The sequence below is a fragment of the Phoca vitulina genome, unplaced genomic scaffold (assembly GCF_004348235.1).
Source record: "Phoca vitulina isolate PV1807 unplaced genomic scaffold, GSC_HSeal_1.0 scaffold100, whole genome shotgun sequence".
Lineage (NCBI taxonomy): Eukaryota > Metazoa > Chordata > Mammalia > Carnivora > Phocidae > Phoca > Phoca vitulina.
In genome coordinates this window covers 1846074-1860987 of record NW_022589803.1, presented here as the reverse complement: position 1 = coordinate 1860987, position 14914 = coordinate 1846074, and the positions used below count along the sequence as shown (strand labels likewise).

The 14914-nt window shown below is 48.4% G+C and overlaps 1 protein-coding gene across 1 annotated transcript in view; it reads left to right on the top strand.

Annotated features, from left to right (window-relative positions):
• PI4KA (phosphatidylinositol 4-kinase alpha) overlaps nucleotides 1-14914 on the top strand; it is a 118472-nt gene that overhangs the window by 34909 nt on the left and 68649 nt on the right. Inside the window, exons 9-19 of the mRNA XM_032397543.1 lie at nucleotides 1040-1105; nucleotides 1667-1763; nucleotides 3669-3860; nucleotides 4389-4489; nucleotides 5132-5261; nucleotides 6294-6426; nucleotides 7895-7990; nucleotides 8364-8547; nucleotides 8992-9095; nucleotides 11300-11468; nucleotides 14252-14302. Of these exons, the coding sequence (XP_032253434.1) occupies nucleotides 1040-1105; nucleotides 1667-1763; nucleotides 3669-3860; nucleotides 4389-4489; nucleotides 5132-5261; nucleotides 6294-6426; nucleotides 7895-7990; nucleotides 8364-8547; nucleotides 8992-9095; nucleotides 11300-11468; nucleotides 14252-14302 (1323 nt within the window). The remainder of the gene's footprint in view (nucleotides 1-1039; nucleotides 1106-1666; nucleotides 1764-3668; nucleotides 3861-4388; nucleotides 4490-5131; nucleotides 5262-6293; nucleotides 6427-7894; nucleotides 7991-8363; nucleotides 8548-8991; nucleotides 9096-11299; nucleotides 11469-14251; nucleotides 14303-14914) is intronic.

Here is a 14914-nt window from a genome sequence, read left to right as displayed (position 1 = left end):
GAGTCGTGAGTTCAAGCCCCGAGTTGGGCTCCATGCTGGGAGGGGAGCTGACTTAAAAAAAAAAAAAGACATTAAAGCATTGGCAATAATTAATGAGGAGAGAGCCATAATGAATTACTAAATAGCCTTACGATGTTTTTGAAGTTGCCCTCAAGAAGGAAAACTCCCTAAACTGCTCCTCCCTGTTAGTGTCCCAGACAGAACGCTGGCCTGGGTGGCCTTCTCAGATGGTCAGGTGACTCTTCCTAGTATCATGTCAGAAATCCCAACTGAAGGCTGCATGTTTCACACTCTTTTATAGAGGCAGTTCTTTTTTCCAGGATATTTTAACTTCTTGAGGTTAACTTTTCTTCTAGGCAATTTTTCATTTCTTCTCCTGGCATGTTGTTTATCATTGTCTATGTGTTTTGAAAATCAGCTTCTTGAAGTACTACAGTTGGGGTGGCGGGCAGTTCTATCAGGAGGCTCTGCAGCTGCCAGAACAGTTCATTCCTGTACTAAATGCTGGTACAGAGAATGGGTGGAAATAAGTGCTTCTGTTAGAAATTTAGAATGTGTGTTGCATTCTGAGTACCTAGGCAGCTTCCAAAGAGCCAGTGTACCAGGCCTGCAGGAGGAGGAGTCCGGAGTCACCAGGGCCAAAGACTGGCTGTGAAGGTGTCCCTGATGTCTGGGAGGAGGTTTGGGTGAATTGTCAGTGATACCTGGAGTCTGAACACTTTCACATCCTGGAAATGGAAATCTCATGTCAGCAAATTTGAGGGAGTTGGTTCCTTTCCCATTTCTATGTTATTCCAATCAAGGTCAAGAAGACAAGTTCCAAGTGATGGCAGAATTAAGGACATTTTGTGTGTTATAGTTTGATGTGGAGACATAATGAGTATATTGTTGGCCTATCATTTCCATTGCGTTTTTCATCTCATGAGTGTGTCATGTGGTTTCACCTGTCAACATGATTTGTTCTTTATTAGAGGGAGCTGGCATTCCTGTCCCTCACTGTGTTCGTCAGGGACCTCACAAGGTCTTGTTTCTCTGATAGGTGAAGAGGATTGTCGAGGAGCCTGTCCTCAAATCCTTGGATGCAGTCGTAGCCAGCGTGATAGAGGTACGTCCCTTCGGGGTCCTGAGATCAGCCTGATGTGAGCATGTGCATGGAGAACAGGAAGAGTTTGTGGGTGGCAGCTGGAGTGACAGGGTTGTCAGTGAGCTCCCAGCTTAGCCCCCACAGTGGCCACACAACTGCCGCCTGAGAGCTTGCTTGTGCTCCCTCTTTTAAATGCATCACCTCAGTGATCTGATGGCCGTTTGGCTGTCTTTCTCCTTCTCCAGTTCCTGTAAGACAGCCAGAGTTGCTGAGTTTTCAGCAAGAGGAGGGTGGTTCTTCCCATTAGAACAACATATGGAGAAACCAGTTTGGAGGGTGCAGGTGCGGCACCCAGCAGGCGTCTCTGGACAGCCTGAGTCTTTGGTTTTCCTCTGCCTGATGCTTAAGGAGGGAGGAGAGTGATTCAAGTGTTTCAAGTGGTGAATCATGACAAATGGTCATTCCATCTCTCTAATGCTATGTCAGGAATATAATACTCACTCAGCCGGGCCTCAGCCTAGAAGGCAAAGGGAGGTCCGGAGAGTTTCCGTGGTGTGGTCACGTGCCTCTGCTCCCTCACAGGCCAACCCTAGCGCTGATCTCTACTACACCACATTCAGCGACCCTCTCTACGTGGCCATGTTCAAGATGCTGCGTGACACTCTGTACTACATGAAAGGTACGGACGGTTTGCGCCGTAGACCTGCGGCAGTGGCCTGGAACCCGGTGTGACTGCGGTGACACCGGGTTCCAGGCCACTGCCGCAGGTCTGTGCTTCCTTTCTGCTGGGGCCCCTTAAAAACACACGAGTAGGGCGCCTGCGTGGCTCAGTTGGTTAAGCAACTGCCTTCGGCTCAGGTCATGATTCTGGAGTCCCTGGATCGAGTCCCACATCGGGCTCCCTGCTCAGCAGGGGGTCTGCTTCTCCTTCTGACCCTTCCCCTCTCATGCTCTCTGTCTCCCATTCTCTCTCTCAGATAAATAAATAAAATCTTTAAAAAAAAAAAAACGAGTAACATGGTCCCATTACCGAAATTTGGGGAAAAAAGGCAAATAAGAAAAAAAAATCTGTCCATGATCCTGCACCCCTAATAGCATCAATGCTGGCTCCTTTCGTGGGTTTATTTCCTCAGGGGCTTTTCTGACATGACCGTGTTGTCTTGTCCTGATCACCCGATCATGTATACAATTTATCATGTCTATTTGAGGCATTTCAAAAAGTTTAAAAAATAAGAAAATGAGGACTTCATATCTTATAACTCAGAGAAAATATCTTAATAGTTTAGCACATGCACACACACAAATTTAGCCTTTCCTTCCAGTTTCCCTTTTGTGCATTTTTATTTTTTTTTAAATTTTTTAATTTTTTAAAGATTTTTAAAATTAATTTATTTATTTGACAGAGAGCACAAGCAGGGGGAGTGGCAAGCAGAGGGAGAGAGAGAAGCAGGCTCCCCACAGAGCAGGGGGAACCCGATGTGGGGCTCGATCCTAAGACCCCAGGATCATGACCTGAGCCAAACGCAGTCACTTAACCAGCTGAGCCACCCAGGCGCCCCATTCCCTTTCGTGCATTTTTAAAACATGTTTCCTGCGTTCTCTTATGTTACAGAATGTTCTCTATCAACATAAGTTTTGATGGCCATGTAGTATTCTATCAAGCAGATGTACTATAATCTAGTTAGCTGTTTTCCTAATTTGGTTCCAAGAACTCCTGGGAATCTGTGTCTGGCTGGGGACCCAACAAGTGTTAGGTTCACAAAGAAGGGTGGAAGGGACTGCCCTGCCCAACCTGACCTTCAGATGCCCTGAGGCTTTTCTCCCCACCTGAGCCTCATGTTGCTGGCTTCCTTGGCTCTTCTGTCTTGTGCCCATCATGGGGATTCTCCTGATTTTTCCAGGCCCCAAAGATGAGAGTTGGAAGAAGCTGTGAACTCTGGGCGCCCCACAGATGTAGCCCTGTAGCCAGGGATTCTCTTCTTCAGGCTACAACCAGTTTTTCCCCTTAGCTGATAGCCAACAACCTTTTCGTTAAAAAAAAAAAAATCACTAAAGTATTTCTCCTTGTTAGTTGGACCAGTTCCACCAGTGATACATCCCAGTTTCTGTGTTTCAGACATTCAGGTTTTAGTATACTGACTGCTTAAAACACAGCATTGCTCCCACTTCCCTGGGAAATGGTCATTTTCTCTGAGTGCCTGGTAGCACGTGTGCCGAGAGTAGGCACTCTTTTCTTTTTTCTTTCTTTCTTTTTTTTTTTTGAGAGAGAGAGCACACGTGTGCATACGTGTGTGTGTGTGTGAGAGAGAGAGAGAGCGAGCAGGTGGGGGAGGGGCAGAGGGAGAGAGAGAATCTTAAGCAGGGGCTCGATCTCATGACCCGTGACCTGAGCTGAGATCAAGAGTTGGACGCTTAACCGACCGAGCCACCCAGGTGCCCTCTGCAGCGGCCACTCTTACAACCAGAGGAGCCAGCAGCAGACCTACTCCTCTTGGGTTTCTGTTAGAGTGGGAGAGACCGTAGAGCTACTGCCTGAATTTTCGTGGTTTGTTTCCACCTGCAGTGCCTGTTCTCCTTCCCACAGACCTCCCAACCTCCTTTGTGAAGGAGATCCATGATTTTGTGCTGGAGCAGTTCAACACGAGCCAGGGGGAGCTTCAGAAGATTCTGCATGATGCAGACCGGATCCACAATGAGCTGAGCCCCCTCAAGCTGCGCTGCCAGGCAAACGCTGCCTGCGTGGACCTCATGGTGTGGGCCGTGAAGGACGAGCAGGGTGAGCATCGGCCACTGCCATGCCCCAGATGTCTGGTACCCTGTCCTCAGGCTGAGGAAACTGGACATGGGAGGAGGTGATGGCGAGGGCCACAGGATCTGTGTGTCCTCTCCATAGCTTCTTGATGGTTCTTTAGGCTTTTATGTGGAGAAGTGGGAGCTCCGTGCCGGAGGAAAAGGTGCTTGTCTAGGGTGAACAGCAAAATGGGAAGTGTGTGGCAGACTGTGGATGGCTGCCACGTGCAGAGCACTGGGGACGAGAGGCTCAGGGCCAGCAGAGAGGAGAGAGCAGTCACACGCCACATGGGTCGGTGTTTTCACAACAGCAGAAGTGGAGCAGGGATGAGGTTTCAGTTAAGGATGCCTGCCTGCCTGTAAATACTTTCTGGTATAACCACTCATTATTAATAAAGCCTGCAAAAAGTATGCCCCTGGGCATTTAATTGTATGATTAATTGGTGAACAAGTATTTTGTAAATATTGGCCTTCGCGAATCATCCATACCCTCCTCTCATTTTTTTGAATTTAGGTGCTGAAAATCTTTGCATCAAGCTCTCCGAGAAGCTGCAGTCTAAGACGTCCAGCAAAGTCATCATTGCTCATTTGCCCTTGCTTATCTGCTGTCTGCAGGTCAGTCTCACTGACACTTGCAAGGCTTCAATCCCATCAACTAGGGCAGTCTTCTTGTTATATCATTTAGGCTCTGGTTGGCATAGCAGCAGCAGAACCTGAGCTGTTGTCTTTAGGAACTTGAACTAGAGCCTGCTGTAGACACAGTTCATCAATGAGTGGGGGGCTGCTGCTGACAGTGTGCCAGGGATTTCTGTGATTTCCAGGCGCAGCTGAGTCCTCCTTTGTGGAGAGGCCGCCCGGTGTCTACTGGGCTGTTCCCAAGGCTGCAGGCAAAGTCCTGAGGACACCTCCTGATGTCTGCAGTGCTGGCTCTGCTCTCAGAGACTCTTACCTTGCCAAGTTACTAATCCCAGTTACCATAGCTGCCATTGTTCAGAAATCATGTTGTGTATCCTTTCTCCCCTAAATTTGCTTCCAAAAGAAATGGACACACTTTAACAATATATCTCCCCTTTAGGCTGAGCAGAGTCTAGACCATTCTCCTTTCCAGTCTTTTTCTGCCCTGTGAGCAAAGTGGCCCTGTTTTGACCTTGGAAGTTTCTGGTCCAACTCGGGTATCTGAAAGGTTGGGTGTCTATTGCTTGGGCCTGCTCAGTGGCTACAACTCACGTTGTGTGATGGGTTGATGGTGTGTTGCAGGGTCTGGGCCGCCTGTGTGAGAGGTTCCCGGTGGTGGTGCATTCAGTGACGCCGTCTCTGCGGGACTTCCTGGTTGTCCCGTCCCCTGTGCTGGTGAAGCTCTATAAGTGCCACAGTCAATACCACACAGGTAACGGATGGCTGTACCCAAGGCCACTTCTCCAGCTCCTAAATCCCATGTGTCCCTGCGGCTCCAAGAAAAGGACCGCGTGACCTTGTGTGCCAGCCCGCCATGGTTTTGTGACTGAGAGCTTGTGGCTGGCCTGTGCGCCCTGCCCTGTCCTTGGGCTCATTCCTCCTTTATGCCTTTCCTCATGGCTTTCCCTACATGACCCCTGCTGGGCTCCAGTTCTTTCCTTCCTCCGCCCTTCCCTGGCATATACTCCTGCCACCACTGAGGGGTCTTCTAGTTCCACTTTCTCTTTGTTTTTGGCTCCTTCTGTCACTGAGACAGTCTAAAGCATGAGTCCAATGTGTCCCAGACACTGGGCCAGGAGCTCTCCATGCTGGATCTCAGCTAGTCCCTATCCCTGCCTTGTGAGTGTATTATCATGTTTCTATGACAGGGACATGGGCTCAGAGCAAATCTGGCCACCTGTAACCATTAGCATTCATTAATACCTGCTTCCTCCTGGGGCTTTAATGTTGTATTGCTCATCCCACCCACTCAGTCCTGTGAAGGTGGGTGCTTTATCTTCTCCCTTCAGATGAAGAAACCCAATCTCCAAGCAGATGAGACGTTTCCCTGGACCCCGGGACAAGGAGGGGTCTCTGTGGCTCTAAGGCTCCTGCTCTCACGCTCACCCCCCACCCTTACTGTTTTTGTGCATATTAGCTACATAACCCTCGGGGACAGAACCACACCTCACCCTCAGGGCTGGGTACCTGTGGGTGTTCATCAGGACTTTCAAACCATTTCTTAAGAAATTGCTGTGGTACCCATTTATCATTTTGCAACCTAAATATTCTTCCTTTTGTTTAAGCATGTTCATTTCATCCTTTCTGTTCTCACTTTTGTTTCTGAAATGTTTGGTCAAATCATTTTAGAGGGGTTGTTTCATAAGCTAAAAATGATCAGTATATTATTTTGGTTTTGAATTACGGACAAGGGGATGGAAAGTGACAGGTTTAACCAGATACATACTTGAATTTTTACGTTTAGTTGCTGGCAATGATATAAAAATCAGTGTAACCAACGAGCATTCTGAGTCAACCCTGAATGTCATGTCGGGAAAGAAGACCCAACCCTCCATGTATGAGCAGCTCCGGGACATTGCTATTGACAACATCTGCAGGTGGGAGACCGGCCAGAGGGGTGGGTGACGTGGGGAGGAAGGAAACAGGCTTCAGATAAAATTACTAAAAAATAAGAAACGTTCATAATTTTTTAAAGCTTGTTTCAGATTATTGTAAACCTACACCTGATTTTAAAAGAGGAATCATTACATATTTTTTAATGATTTTTTAAAAAGATTTATCCATTTATTTTAGAGAGAGAGAGAACACACGCATGCATGCGCAGGAGGGAGGAGCAGAGGAAGAGGAGAGAGAGTCTCAAGCAGACTCTGTGCTCAGTGCAGAGCCTGATGTGGAGCTCGATCTCATGACCCCGAGATCACGACCTGGTCCAAAATCAAGAGTCAGATGCTTAACTGGCTGTGCCACCCAGGCACCCCACATATTTTTTTTTTTAAGATTTTATGTTGAGAGAGAGAGAACACAAGCTGTGGGGGGTGGGTTCAAGAAGAAGGGGCAGAGGAAGAGGGAGAAGCAGACTCCCTGCTGAGCAGGGAGCCCAATGTGGGGCTCGATCCCAGGACCCCTGGGATCATGACCTGAGCCAAAGGCAGATGCTTAACTGACTGAACCACCCAGGCGCCCCTATTTTTTTTAATAAAGCTTGTTTTTCTTTTTTTGATCATAAACATAATTAAAAAATGGGAGAGAAAATTTATGGAATGTAGAAAAAAAGTAGAAAGAAAAGAGTTATCCATCAGCCTATACCATCCAGAGTAACAACACATTGTCATGTTTTCTGTTTTTTTTCCTTATAATTTTTAGTGTAAGAGACGGGTTTTATATGATTTATATGATTGAGTGCTGCCCAGGCTCCTGCTATGTGAACTCTTGCTCTCCAAACTCAGAAACCACATACATTCTGATTTATGTGAAAATGTATCTCTCCCTCTGAATTCTGGCTCCATGCTCTCAGAAGCCCCATCACGAGAATATGATGGCCCTCTCTGTCAGACACATGCTCTTCTCTGACTCTGGCCTGGGAGCCAACAGATGTAGAGAGCGAGAGATGCCTGAAGAAATTCTGTGTCCTTAGGGGCTTTTAAAATTACCCCTTTTCTTTAGAAAGTAAGTTTTTCTCCATACTATTAAAACCTTGGTATATCATTTAATATTCCCTCAGCTGTCTTGGGACCATCTGTCTTGAATCAGTTACTGTAACTTTTGTTAAGGAACTGTTCTGGAAATTTTAAATTGGAATTAGGGTGAGTGTAACATTCTGAAAGAAACCATTCTGGTCAAATAATGAAGTTACTGTTTCTGACTGAGATATTTATCAAGTGGGCAAAATCGGCAGCGATTCTTTGAATTCATTCTGTGTAATGATTTTCATTCAGATTTCTGGGGGAAAAATGCTCAGAGCAGTTCTTTAAACTTTGTAGACCTGACAAAGAGACCAAAAGCAAACACAAAACACTCATCTGTTGTTCTGATGCCCAATGCTGTGTGGGTTTCCTCACGGTCCAGGTGCCTGAAAGCTGGCTTGACGGTGGACACGGTGATCGTGGAGGCCTTCCTGGCCAGCCTCTCCAACCGGCTCTACATCTCCCAGGAGAGCGACAAGTACGTCCCATCCTCAAGGGGCAGCCACTTGTTCTCTGCAGACATGTTGGGGGGCCACCTGGTATCTCGCACATCTGTGCTTCTTTCTTGCACAGTGTGGAGTCGTGCATCAGGTCTGTCCCACAATTTAAGGTGAAACCCACCTTAGAATGTTGATCCTGGACCACTGTTTGGGAACAGAGAAAGATCTGTGTCTTACTGCCTAGAGCCAGGGACTTTGTGTTTCTTCAGGAAGTAAGGATTCCAGGGTGCCACGGTCGGATGACTGCTTCATCTGAAAGACTGTGGTAACCTTGGGGTCCAGGCTGTAGCTTCTGGGTTTCATTTCACAGAGGACTGTTCCCAGGATGCTTCTGTTTCCTCCCTCCCACAGGGACGCTCACTTGATTCCTGACCACACCATCCGAGCCTTGGGACACATTGCGGTGGCCCTGAGGGACACCCCAAAGGTCATGGAGCCAATTCTGCAGATCCTGCAACAGAAATTCTGCCAGCCCCCCTCCCCCCTTGACGTGCTCATCATCGACCAGCTGGGCTGCCTGGTTATCACCGGAAACGTAAGGCAGGACCTGCAGTGAAACCCCCTACCCTCTGCAAGCTTTGTTACTTTGACTATCAGGAGTGCAAAAATAGATTAAATTTACCCTTCAGATGAGTTAAATGCTCACAACTGTCTTGACATTGAACAGGGAAGTTTTTTTCCAAGTAAAAGAGAATAGTGTGATGGCTCTGTAAGTGCTGGGAAAAGGAGGTTTAAACTCATTTCTTGCCGATGTTAATAACATGTAACAGGATTTAAGTTGAAACCATTTCCCTTTTAGCTTTTGAGGTTTGCTGAAAGCTTTAGGAATGGATGCCCCTGATGGTCTTTCAGGCCCTTATGGTCCATACATTCCAGAAGCTTTTGCTCTGAATGATGGTAGAGGAGCCTTTTCCGTGTTCCAAGGAGGGGCTTTCATGGAGAAGTCATGCCATGGTAACCGTGTACCTCACTCTTCCAGCAATACATTTATCAGGAAGTGTGGAATCTCTTCCAGCAGATCAGCGTGAAGGCCAGCTCTGTCGTGTACTCAGCCACTAAAGATTACAAGGATCATGGCTACAGGTAATTCTCTAGACCTTGTTGTCACTCTAGATCGTGACAGTTTTCAGCTCCCTTTAAAAGTATGAGGCTTGGGGATTTGTCTTTTGAATAAACTTTTTTCCTACAAAAGCATTATGTGCTACAAATCAGCACATGCACAAGTGGGAAATGAAGACCCCATGTGACTGCCACTGGGAGCTGAGCATCTCAGTGTCATTACCTCAGACCCTCCCTGACTCCAGATAGGCTCAAAGTGTCCACCCAGCTGACGGGCTTTTTTATGTAACAGCGCATCAGCCATGCCATTAACCTTCTTCCATGTGCCGCCTTTAATGGCTGCAGAATGTCCCATCTTAGAGCAGCACCAAGATCTAACCAGTCCCTAGCTTGGGGGTTAGTTTGCCAGTTTTCCTGCTGGTAAGTGCTACACCGAACAATCTAATAGCTGTGTATCTGAGCGTCTCTGATGCTTTCCTCAGGATAGATTCAGAGAGGTGGGATTTGGAGGGTCAAAGGGAATAGACATTTTACATGCTCAGTTGTTTGATATTTGTGTAAAGTCTGGCCAGTTTTCCCAGCAGACTAAGATATGCTTCCTTGCCTGTTCCTTGCCCTTACTGTGAATACCTTGAGGGCAGGGGCATGTTTTTCCACATATGGAGGATCTCATAAGAGTTTGACAGATCAAGGGAAGAGCGGGACAGAGGAGTGGGGCAGGGAGGAAGAGATGTGCCCCTTTGTTGGCATTTCTTTTCTCTCTTTCTGACCTTTACGTGCAGGGCTCAGTCTGAGGTTCTCTCCAACTCACTTCAGTGGGTGGGAGTGTGGCTGTGTGACCTTTGAAAAAGCTCACCCTCTCTGTGCCTTTGTTTCTTCATCCGTCATCCATCAAATGAACATCTGTCTCCAGTTGTGTGGGTAATTGAGATCATATACAGGAAAGCTCTTGATAAATGCAAGCTCTTGGCCTTGTCATTTCTTTGCCTTCTTACTACCTCCATTGCAAGCCCAGGCTACCAGAACAGCCTGAGGACTGGTTTAGGGAGACAGTCAGCTCCTTTCCCCTTCGTGTATCCATCCGTCCATCCTGGTCTTTGTGAAGAAACTGACACACAGACCAAAGCACCTCTTTCCCTCATTGCTTCCTTATCCCGAAGTGACTCCTGCACCTCCTTGGCCCTCACACCTTCCCCTCCTTGTCTTTTCTCCTGCTGTTTTCCTTCTGACCCTGGCCTCTGTCTTGCTGCAGTATGCAGTACTTGGCCTTCTCCATGCCTACCAGTTCTTCAACTTCTCCACTTCGCTCTTCCATAAGGCCTTTTCTGATACCACCACCAGAAGTGGTTTGTCCTCTTCAGCACCAGTGGAAGCTTTTACTGCCATTCATTTGCCCTTACCGCCCAGGATTTCACATGTCTGTGAAGGGCTGCTGTTTGCTGGGAGATTTCTGGGGGCCAGATGATGTGCTCAATGCTTCATGTGGAGTGTTTCATTTGTCCTACACCCTGCGAGGAGGGAATTATATTATTCTTGTTTTATTCAGGAGGAAACTGAGGCTCAAAGGTGAGCCACTCATCTGAGGTCATGCAGCATAAAAGTGGCAGGCTCTGGCTGCCCCCAGCACCTGCAGAAGCCTGGCCAGCCTTGCTGGTTTGCTGTGTCTCTCTGCGGGAGTGGGGGGTCGGGGGGCATTGTCAGCTTTGTATCCAGGGCTTACCTGGGGCCAGCACTGTCCTGATGCCGGTTGTCCCAGGGCCACTGAGTGCTTCCTTTGTGTCTGATGTGAGCTAATACTAACATCAGCCCCATGGTGGAGACAGTGTGGGGAAGAAGCCGATCATCAGAGGAGAGTTTGATGGGCGGAAATAGTGAATTAAGGCTACCTATAATTTGAGAGGAAAGCAGGGCCCAGCCAGGAATTTAGCTACGTGGTAGGCTTTCAACACTGAGAGAGAAGTGTCCTAAGATCTTCACAAGTTCCACAGGTGTGGATTCCTGGAACCTAAGCAGCTCCCCGAGGCCCTTACTGCATGTCAGGAGAGGTTAAAGCCATTTCAGTAGCAGCTGACTGTCCTTTAGGGGCTGGTGTTCACAGAGATGTTCATCCACTCTGGAGGCTCCTTCATTCACAGGCACTGAGGGGCATGGTGAGGCAGGAGTCAACTGGCCTCACCCCTGCAATCCAGGCCCCGTGTTGTGGCAGCTCTCCTTTCTCTCCCCACCAGGCACTGCTCCCTGGCGGTGATCAATGCCCTGGCCAACATCGCAGCCAACATCCAGGATGAGCACCTCGTGGATGAGCTGCTCATGAACCTGCTGGAGCTGTTTGTGCAGCTGGGGCTGGAGGGAAAGCGAGCCAGCGAGCGGGCCAGCGAGAAGGGGCCCGCCCTGAAGGTAGGGAGGGAGGAGGGCGGTCACCCTGGGGCATCTGGTAAACAGCAAGAACGAAGGTTCTTTCTCAGGGGTGTTGGCAGGGGTGTGGAGAGGGTGGCTTTCTCGTAGGCTTTCTTATAGGACCATGTCTGGCTCGTGGCAGCTACCTCCCCCGGCCCAGGGTGGGGATTCCCCCAGACCCCCTCTCTTCCTTCTCTCGGCCATCATGAAGCCAGGGAGTGGAGGCTTTCACCAGAACGCAGTGACAACATGAGAAGGGCCAGATCTAACCTAATCTGGGCCATCCAGGGAGACGGGTCCATGGGGACAGACAAAATGACAGGTCTCGGGCCCCAAAGAGACAGATTGGGGAGGCTGAGGCAGGTTAAGCCCCCTACCCCATCATTTCCCCTTTCACATGTCATGCTGGTGCCAGTCTCTCTACCAGAGTCTCCACCTTCATCCTCCTCTGTCTTTTCCTCCCACCTCCCTTCCCCAGTTACTGTTTATGTGCCTAGTCAACGGTCAGCCCACCTTCTCTGTAAAGGGCCAGATTATACTTGTTTTAGGCTCTGTGGGCCATAGAGTCTCTGTTGCAACTAGTCAGCTCTGTCCTGGTAGCATAAAGCCAGTTAAAAGAATGGGCGGCTGTGCCCCCATAAAAATCTATTTCCAAGAACAGGTGGTGGGTCAGATTTGGCCACGGCCGCAGTTTCTTGACCCTTGTTCTAGGTGCTGGGGTTACAGAAGTGAACAGGCAGACAAGGGGCCTGCTCCTGGACAGCAAAACCAAAACAGGGCAGTGTGGAGAGGAGCGCTTTAGATCGGGTTGTGTGAAGACCTGAGGAGATGACAGCTAAGTTGGAAACTGCGTGAAAAGGAGCTCTCTGTGTGAAAATCTTGGCTAAGGGGGAGTAGCTGGTGCAAAAAGGGGTTCTAAGAGCCTTCGCTCTAATTCAGCCTTGCTCTGCTAGACCCCTTGACAGTGATCTGGGTGTTTCTGAAGTCTCCCAGGATGGTGCAGAGCTAGGCCATCCTGACAAGAGACAGAGGCAGCTCTGGTGTCCAGTGGGGCCTTGGGCATCAGGAAGAGAGGGCTGCTCAGAGATGTGGGGAGGCACTCGGCACCCGAGAAAGCAGAGGCTGTGATGTGTCTGAAGGGTGTTTCAGGAGTCGTTCTCCTTGCCTCCCCTGGAAATTGTACCTCAGGGCCCAGAAGGACGCCCCCTGGACACAAGGGCTCCTCCCCTCTGCCTGCTCTCGCTACAAGTTTACATTCTCAAGACTCAAGATGTAATGCTTCATTCACGGACTGGGAGTGGGGGTTGTGGCCCCGACAGTGCAGGGATCCCTCTTTCTACCCTCCAGGTGCAGAGCTGTGAATCCTGTTCTTTGCGAAATAGTTCCTGTTTGTGATCATGCAGGGGCTAGCCCAGTGTTTACTGAGCAACTGCTGTGCGTTTCCCATAAGCTGGGGCCTCAGCAAATAAGGGGGTCTTGCAGGGTCAGTGAGAGGGGATTGGCCAACATGTGCCCCTTTGAAGACAAAGAGCTAGGATTATAAATTAAGAAATGACAGTTCTTCCCAGTCATCGCATATCTGGGAAGCCCTTAGTTTCCATAGAAGAGGAGGCAGGTCTTGAGATTCTGCCCCCACTGCTGAGCGGCCGTGGGGCTATGGCAAGCTACTCAAACCCTGTTTTCTCCACCAAAGATTTCGTTATTACATATGAAACGCTTGGAACTGCCTGGCACGCAGTGGGTGCTCGATGCACTTGGCTGCTACTGCTAATATAAAAAACAAATTGAATGTGCTTAGGTGAGTGCTTCCAGAACTTAGGCTCATCAGTGTGTACTATAGTTTATAACCTTATTTGTGTGTCCAGCCAGGGAACCTACCTTCAGATACTGTGCTCATGTTTTCAATAACGATTAAAGTTATTTTTAAAGTAACCCCAAAATTTCCATAACTTGGAAAGAACATATGTTTATTGTAGAAAAGATGCAGAAACTGATAAATAAAAAGCACCCATAATCCCTCTCCTCAGATATACTCATTGTTGGCATTTTTAAAAAATATTTTATTTATTTGAGAGAGAAAGAGGGAGAGCGTGGGCAGGGGGTGGGCAGGGGGAGGCAGAGGCAGAGGGAGAAGCAGACTCCCTGCTGAGCAGAGAGCCCGATGACACTGTGGGACTTAATCCCAGGACCCTGGAATCATGACCTGAGCCGAAGGCAGATGCTTAACTGAGTCACTCAGGCGCCCCTCATCATTGACATTTTGACAGACTTCCTCCTAGATTTTTTATGCAAATATATTTATTTTCATAATTGGGATTATATCACAGCATACTCTGAAATCCTCATTTTTTTTTCCCATTTAAAATTTGCTGTGGGCACTTTCCAAAGTGACTAAATATTTTTCAGAAAGTTGTCTTTTTAATAGCTGTATGGTATTTAATTTTACACAGGTACCATGATTTATGTAATCATTCTACTGTTTGACATGTTTCCATTTTTTTTTGCTATTAAAATGATGTTGGAGGGGCACCTGGGTGGCTTAGTCAGTTCAGCATATGACTCTTGATCTCTGTTCAAGTCTTGATCTCAGGGTCGTGAGTTCAAGCCTCAAGGTGGGCTCCACACCGGGTGTGGAGCCTGCTTTAAAAAAAAAAAAAGATATTGGGTAAGCATGTTTATATATCGCTGTCTATATATCTCATTATTTCTCTGAAATTAACATTGTCTCTTTTTTAAATGAAAGAAACACATGCTTTCAATGACTCTATTATTTTATTTTCTAGGCTTCTAGCAGTGCAGGGAACTTGGGTGTACTCATTCCTGTAATTGCTGTGGTGAGTATTCATTAACTGAGTGGTTTCAGACTTCAAATACTGTGCTCATATTTTCAATGTTGCCTAGTGGTGCACAGCAAATTCCTTAGCAAAATGCTGTTTGGAAGCCCAGTGATTCTGGACTTGTGGCTGGGTTTCTGCCACCACCAGCTGTTCTGTGACTGTCCCACTGGTATGTGCCTACTGTGGCCACAGCCCCTCACTCCCTTTCTCCGCGCCCTGCGTGAACCTCCTTGCCACTTGACCACGAAACCCACTTTGGTTCTCTCCTGTGTGGCTCCCAAATCTGAGGTGTGGCTCCAGGTTCGTCCTGTGTCTTATGCCCTGCTCTGGTGCCTCTGACTAATGGTGGGCAGGCTCTGCTCCCATCCCCTTCCCGACCCCTTCCTGTGAGATGAGGCCTGGGGCCTCTGCACGGTGCTTGGTACTTGGAGCTGCAGCCCCCAGTGCCCTCTGTGGGGCGGCGTTGTTGGCACGGGGACTGGCCATACTTTGGAGCACAGCCCCGCCCACCAGCACGGTGGCAGCTCACGGTCTAGGCCCCGTCCCCTGCCACAGCACTCTTCATCTTGTCCTGTCTCAGTCTGCAGCCTTTGCTTCCCAAATGACCTT